The sequence below is a fragment of the Carya illinoinensis genome, chromosome 14, assembly GCF_018687715.1.
Source record: "Carya illinoinensis cultivar Pawnee chromosome 14, C.illinoinensisPawnee_v1, whole genome shotgun sequence".
In the NCBI taxonomy this organism is placed as follows: Eukaryota; Viridiplantae; Streptophyta; class Magnoliopsida; order Fagales; family Juglandaceae; genus Carya; species Carya illinoinensis.
The window spans coordinates 23,779,893-23,787,608 of NC_056765.1; the positions used below are offsets into that span (position 1 = coordinate 23,779,893).

Below are 7,716 nucleotides of genomic sequence, written 5' to 3' on the forward strand. Positions count from 1 at the left end.
ATTATCCTTATGAGTGATGGACTAGCCTTGCTTCAAAGGGTTCTTTAGGGGGCATTAAAGTGATGTGGGACAAGAGAGTGGTTGATTTGGTGAAGGAGTTTATTGGAGAGTTTGCAGTAGCATGTTCTTTCACAAGTTTGGATGATGGTTTTGAGTGGGGATTTGTAGGAGTTTATGGGCCTAACAATGATAACAAAAGAAAGCTTCTTTGGGATAAGATTGCTGGTTAGTGTAGATGGTTGGATGGCCCGTGGTGCATTGGAGGTGATTTAAACATCACTCTAATTTTGAGTGAAAGATCGGGTGTTTCTAGCTCGAGGTCAGGTATGGCCAACTTTTCAGCTTTAATTTTTGAGCTGGATTTGATAGAGCTACCTCTAACTGGGGGCGACTACATTTGGTCTAATGGGAGGGCATGGTCTAGGCTGGACAGATTCATTGTCTCTCCTTCTTAGGAGGCACAATTTCTCAACCTATGCCAAAAACTCCTCCCCAGGCTTTGCTCAGACCACTTCCCACTCTTATTGGATTACGAGGGCCTCCATGGGGGGCGGAGATACTTTAAATTTGAGAATATGTGGTTGAAGAAAGATGAGTTTACAGATAAGATTAGATCATGGTGGTCCTCATATCAGATCTCAGGTACTCCCAGTTTTGATTTAGTCGGGAAACTTAAAGCCTTGAAAAATGACCTAAGAAAATGGAATATGGAAATTTTTGAGAACTTAAATGACCAAAGGAATAACCTATTTCAGGAACTATAGCATTTTGAGGAAAATAGACGACTAGGGCCCTCTCGATTGATGCGAATGTAAGGAAAATGGTTGTAGTAGCTGAGCTGGAGAAAATCTCGGGTCCTTTGGTTGAAGGATAGGGATAAGAGCACAAAGTCTTTTCATCGAATAACTAATTCCCTTCGAAGAACCAATTCCATTGAGGTTCTTCATTCGAAAGGGAGGGTTCTTTCAGATAGAGTAGCTATAAAGGATCACATTATCCACTATTATGACCAGCTCTAAAGAAGCAACACCATTGGAGGCCTAAGGTCAACAGGTTGATTTTCGATTCTATTGATCCACCAAGTGCAGCTTTGTTAGAGACGTTTGAAGAGGAAGATGTGCGTAAAGTGTTAAAGGGGATGGAAAAAGACAAGGCCCTGAGTCTAGATCGTTTCACAATGGCTTTCTTCTAGGCTAGTTAGGACATTGTTAAGGAGGATATCAAGAAGGTCTTTCTAAAATTTCATTGAATTTCACTCATTAATGAAATTTTAGAAAAGCTTTAATGCTTCATTTATTGCCCTTATTTCAAAAATGACAAGGTCGGTGAAGGTGCAAGATTTTCATCCCATAAGTTTGGTGAGTGGGGTTTAAAAAATCATCTCTAAAGTGCTAGCCCAGCGGTTGAGCGCAGTCATGGAGAAGATCATCTCAAAGTCCCAAAACGCCTTTGTAAAATGAAGTCAAATATTAGACTCGGTCCTTATTGCTAATAAATACTTGGAGAGTAGAGTCAGAGCCAATATTCCAGGTATTTTATGCAAATTGGATATGGAGAAAACTTTTGATCATGTAAATTGAGATTTCTTGGTGTATATACTTGGTAAGTATGGCTTTGGGGAAAGGTCATGCCAGTGGATGAAGCATTATATCACAATAGTCAAATTCTTTGTTTTTGTTAATGGCACTCCCGAAGGCTTCTTCAGTAACTCTCGAAGCTTGAGGCAAGGAAACCCTTTGTCACCTCTTTTATTCATTTTAGTAATGGATGTTCAAAGTAGAATGTTGAAAGGGATAACGAATAGGGGCTTCACCCAATCTTTTGAACACTGTACCGGATGTCGTACCGGTCAAGACACTAGAACAAAATATTTTGGTATCGGTACCGTTTCATATACCGTTTCGTGATAGTCGATATATAAATAAATTATATGTATAAATATATATATTTTATTCTAAAATAATAGTTTATATATGAATAATTTATACATAAATACATATATATAAATTATAAATAGTATTGTATAAATTGGGAGTAAAAAAATATGCTTGTAGTTTGAAAAAATGAAAAAAAAAAAATGAAGGCTGAAATACCTGCCGGTACAACCGGTACCAGCCAGTACGGCCGGTATTCAGACCGTACGAAACAGGTACAATATCTGGACCGGTACGGAATATTTTGGTTGTATCGGCCAGTATGGTACGATATTTAAAACCATGGTTTCACCTCGGGGTTCTCTGTAGGTGGCTCCTCACATGGTAGTCTATTAATCTCTCATCTACTTTTCAATGGCGATACACTGATTTTTTGTGAGCCATATCCCAATTAGATTTTCTCCCTGAGAGCCCTCTTGCTCTACTTTGAAGTTGTCTCCAGTCTCAAGGTGAATCTATCAAAATCTGAAATCGTTCAAGTTGGCTCGGTTAATAACTTAAGCGACTTGGCTACCATTTTGGGCTGCAATGTGTCATCCTGGGCAATGAAGTATCTCGGACTCCCTCTGGGGGCCCCTCATAAATCCAAGGCAATGCAGGATGGGATTATTGAGAAGATCAAGTGCAAACTAGCGGGCTGGAAGAGACTTTACTTGTCCAAAGGCGGTAGGATCACTTTAATTAAGAGCACACCCTCTAATCTCCCCACATACTTTCTATCTTTATTTCTTTTACCTACAAGTGTGGCTTATAGACTGGAGAATATTTTTCATAATTTCCTATAGGGCAATTTTGAGGACGTGAAAGAATTCCATTTGATCAAGTGGGATAAAGTATGCACACCTTTGTCCAACAGCGAAATTGGGGGTTCATATATTGAGAACTTTCAACAAGGCTCTCCTAGAAAAATGGTTATGGCGATATCATATGGAAAGAGATGCCTTTTGGAGGAAAATTATCGACATTAAATATGGGAGCATTTGATAAGGTTGGTGCTCTAATGAAGAGGAGCCCACAGCGTGGGTGTGTGGAAATTTATTTGCAATAGTTGGGAAGACTGACTTGCTAATTACAAGTTTGCGGTGGGTAGGGCACACAAGTCAGATTTTGGCATGACACCTAGTGTGGCGGTGTTACTTTGAAGATCGTTTTCCCCCCCTTTTCAGGATTGTGTTCGATAAGGAAACTGCAGTTGCTGATAATATGGCCTTCTCCTCTAACTCCACTCAATGGTTAGTGAAATTTAGTCATTGCAAAGTAGTTAAGGCTTTATGTGAAGAAATTTTCACAAGGCTTGGTATGGCATGGGTAATGCCTATAAGGGTGATAGAGTTATTGGCATGCTGGAGAGGAATCCAAGACAACGAGTAGATTGTGGCTATTTGGAAGATGGTACCTATTTGTCTAATGTGATGCGCATGGAATAAGAGGAATAGTCATTGTTTTGAGGACAAGGATCGCATATCGGAAGGATTTAGGAACCTTTTTTTTTTAATCATACCTTGCTACTTTGGACTTCTTCTATTGTATTGAACAGAACATCATTTAATGACTTCTATGCTGCTTTTCCACAGCACTTAGCTTGTAATTAGGTTTTTTTTTTCTTATACTATGTGTACTCGGGGCTTACCAATTTACATGGATTAATAACATCATTTCTTACCTATAAAAAAAAGTAAAATACTTCTAAAAAGTAATGTACTGTGTAGATTCCTAAAAGTAATTAAAAAAAAGTAAAATACTTCTAAAAAGTAATATACTGTGTAGATTCCTAAAAGTAATAAAAATAAATTTGTTGAAGAGCACAGAATTTGTTATTCCAACTATCCTAGGGGAACTAGAAATTTTGTTTGCAGAGGCATTCATTATCCACACTGTTGGAAATTTTTTCAAACATCAGAGCAGCATAATATTGATAATACTGCACAGCAAGAAATCCTCGACACAACCAATGGACCCTAAGAAAAATGAGAAGAAAATAAAAAGCAAGAAATCTTATATCGGTATCTAACAAAGTTAATAATCTTGAAAGCCTTGCCTCAATCTATCCCACTGTCAATTAACACAACCAACACTGCAAAAGACCGATAATTTCAAAAAATAATGAACATTTTTTCCTTCAAATTATTGCCATCGAAATTTCATCCAAGATGGAAGAAATAAACAAAATCAAAGTTGAAAAATCCCCATAAGGCTTTAGAAAGATAAAAATCCTCTTCATTATCAATTTAACCTCAAAGAGGAAGCAAGAAATTCAAAATGATCTCCTTAGTAAATATTATGGGCAACGTTACAAAATAATTCCCTCGGTATACCTTTTGAATGCCACAAATTGGAGCTTGTTGTCCACTGTAGATTGAAGAAACTGAAGAAATAAATCGATTAAAAGATTTGGGTTTTCTTTTCATCTATCTTGACCAAGAAATAGATGCAAGGTCGTTGACATTTTTGACATACAAGAAAGAAATAGCCAGTTAGGAGGCCGAGGCTTGAACCGTGTTGCACATTCCAGGGTTTCTAACGCACCAAAGTGGCTGAAGTGGTTCAGCTTCGACACCTCTTCGCACCATTCTATACCTCCACTCGTTCAACCTATCTGTTGCCCCTGCATACCTCTTCATACCCATCTTATCCCGGTTACCAGACCAGAGTGTCTCCGCCATTGCTGAAGTTCTAGGCCAAATCCTTGCATCTAAAACCGTAGGATCTGCTTGCTCGGACCACAGTGCCACCTCCCCACCTAACACAAGTTTGGCCTCCTCCTTGCTCAACCCATACGTTATATCATAGTTGTATATGGTTTGCCATGTCTTGAAAGGTCCACACCATGAGCCACCATTTCCAGAATTAGCACCAGCTCCTTCTTGATCATATTGGCTGTCATTCCCCAGAAATGAACCATGCCCACAATCCAGATAATAGAAGTCTGAAGATGACACAATGGTCTTGTACCCAGAAGAAACAATCCGCTTGGTATTGTTGGGGCCATTATTCCATGTTTGTAAAATTGTATGCTCTTTTGGAAGAACTGTTGTTGGGACCTTGATATTTTCATCAAGCAGAACATCCTCCCAATAGACCACGGTTCGGTTAAGGGATAGAATATAAGGGAGAGTTGAGTTGACAAAGATCTCCAGGAGCTGACTGAGAGTTCCACCATTTGAGAGGAAGGATTGGATGGCTGGATCGGCTTTCCAACAACCAGGAATGATCTCATCTGCCCCGGAGTGGAAGAATGGTTCTGGGAATAAGGAGGCCACATCGTGGATGACGTTTTTCAGGACTTGGTAAGTCTTGGGGTTCAAGGGGTTCAAATGGCCGGTTCCTGGTTCAGAGGCAAGCCGGTCTGCCCACTCGCTTCCTGCGGGCCACCAGAACATGTTTGCACATGCCACAATCTCCGGGTAAGCTTCCGCCCACGATCCAGTATGGCCTGAGTAGTAAAAATAACACTTTTAAGCGTTCAATCGAACCACACGAGGATTATACACAGCATACAATTTTCTTTCTCTAGACGGATACAACTTACAATAGGCACAAAGAAGCTTTGGGTATTATTATTATATTAGCTAGGAAATGGGCATGAGGTCATAGATGTTACAAGCGGAGGCCATCGGACAAAATTTAATTTAAAATGGGGGAGATCGATGAAGAGCCCCTTCCATTCGGGAAAGGAAATGAACTCCCAAAAGCAATTTATTCCACCGACAAGATTTGCCAAGCCCTTTTCATCTCTCTCTAGACTCTGTTTGGTGTTTTGGGCAGCACTTTGAGAGGCACATTCCTGCAACCCTGTTGCATATTTCTACAACCGAATAGTACATGGGCATGAGGTGAAGAGACACAAGTAAAGACGGGGAGATAAGGGTTCCAAAGCCTGTCTTTTGTGTCTTTCCAAAAGCCTCCCATTGACAAGCAAATCCCTTTTCATCTCCCACTCTAGACTCCGTTGGGCATTTTTGGGAGCGCTCTGAGAGACACAGTCCATCTAAACAAAAGATTGTCGCATATTTTATACAACCAAAGAATATATTAATTTTTTACCTAAAATGGATGATTAATTTTAACCAAACAAGATGATTAATTTTACTGTTGATGCATTTTTATAACAGAAAGTATCCTTATCTGATTATTATTTGCCCGTATAATTAACAGAATTCCTTCTGACATACGGCAGCAATGGATGTATTGGCCAATGAGGAGGAGAGCAAGCAAAAAAATGAGTAGGAGGAAATGATATATCTGACAGCAAAGGGAATTGGAAACTGACCAGGGGAATCGATCTCCGGGATAACTCTAACTCCGTGCTCCAAACCAAACTGCACAATCGTCTTTATATCATTGGGGGAGTACTGCATATCAGGGCCATAAGACCCCTTGGCCGCCAGATCAGGTTCCGACGGCAGCACCAGCGGGAACGAATGGGAATCCGTGATGTGCCAATGGAACACATTGAGCTTATTGGCACTCATCGCCCCGATCGTCCTCAATATGTCCTTCACTGGGTAATAGTTCCTAGACGTATCCAGCATAACTCCTCGGTGCCCAAAGAGCGGAGCATCCCAAACGTACACGCCCACCGCCACCACAGAGGGATCGCTCCAGACGAGCTGCGAGAACGTCTCGAGGCCCCTCATGGCACCCCACGCGGTATTCGCTGTCAATTTAGCTGGCCCCGAAGTAGGAATAGAGAGGCTGTAGGACTCATCCACTCCATGTTGGAGCGGGGCTTTGAGGTCGGAGACGACGATGGAAAGGGTGCGGAGAGGAGGAAGCTTGGAGGGGGTGAGGTTGACGGAGGGGTTGACAAGGGGCAAATGGTGCTCGGTGTGGACAAGGTGGAGGTAGCGTTCGACGGCGGAGGAGAGGAACGTGTGGTTGGGAGCAGCGATAGTGAAGGCAGGTGAGAGCAGCGTGGCCTGAGGATTGGGCCATGAGAACGTCCTTGGTTTTGGCCAAACGTTGATTCCAGAGCCAGAGGAGATGGGAAAAAGTGCCAATAAGCACAATGCTAGGCGTATGATGACAAGCATCGACTCCATTTGTCCAACAGTGCTGCTTTGTTTCGGTGACTTGATTTCTATTCCGAATGGGGACTTTGAAACCAACATAAGAGGACTTAAAAAGAAGTCACTTGAGGGATGGGACGGTTTTAACTTCAAAGGAGTTTATTAATGCAAGATAGTTTTTTATTAATTCAAGATTGTGAGCCGTGGCTGAGAAATCACTAACAGAATTTAATTTATTAAAAAAAAAATTGATAGACCTACCGCTACCAGTTATGGTTGGAGCTGCTCACATTTTTTAATTATTTATTTATTTTTTTACTTCGTAATTAAGAAAATATTTTTTAATGATATTGTGATTTTTTAAAAAATTATATTTAAAATTATTAAAAAATACATATAAAAAACATAACAATGAAAAAAAAAAAAACTCCACTTATACTAATGATAGCTCCCAGCAATAACTGAGAGCGATGGAACTAGCATGGTTCTTATAAAAAAGATATAAATTTTTGTACTTACAAATTGGTATGAAGATATCGTACGATTGAATTCGAGTAATGTTAAGTACAGTTTTAAGATATGTATATTTTGCATATTTATTTTTAAAAAAAGTGAGATTTATTATTAAAATAATAATTTTTTTCTTTGAATTTGAAATTTATTTACTTTTCTCAAAATGAGTGTGCAGAGCTTGCACACCATTTTTCAATAGAATATAAATAAATTTTGTATGGATTAAATCATGTTGTGTTAGAATATGTTTTCCACCATGA

General features: G+C 39.8%; 1 protein-coding gene across 1 annotated transcript; it reads right to left on the reverse strand.

The window, feature by feature from the left end:
- Positions 1 to 4,187: 4,187 nt before the first annotated feature.
- On the reverse strand, positions 4,188 to 7,030 carry LOC122294981 (beta-hexosaminidase 2). Its single transcript, XM_043103974.1, has 2 exons — positions 6,205 to 7,030; positions 4,188 to 5,367 (listed from the first exon to the last, which is right to left on the reverse strand). Exons 1-2 carry the CDS (start codon positions 6,974 to 6,976, stop codon positions 4,409 to 4,411), a joined length of 1,731 nt encoding a protein of 576 aa, XP_042959908.1. The 5' UTR covers positions 6,977 to 7,030; the 3' UTR covers positions 4,188 to 4,408.
- Positions 7,031 to 7,716: the final 686 nt, after the last annotated feature.

Bases quoted from the DNA above. Each gene is read 5' to 3' on its own strand.
- LOC122294981 (XM_043103974.1), bottom strand. From the start codon at position 6,976: ATGGAGTCGATGCTTGTCATCATACGCCTAGCATTGTGCTTATTGGCA. The intron at 5,368-6,204 runs GTCAGTTTCCAA...TTTACTACTCAG, and splicing joins CCCGGAGATCGATTCCCCTG to GCCATACTGGATCGTGGGCG.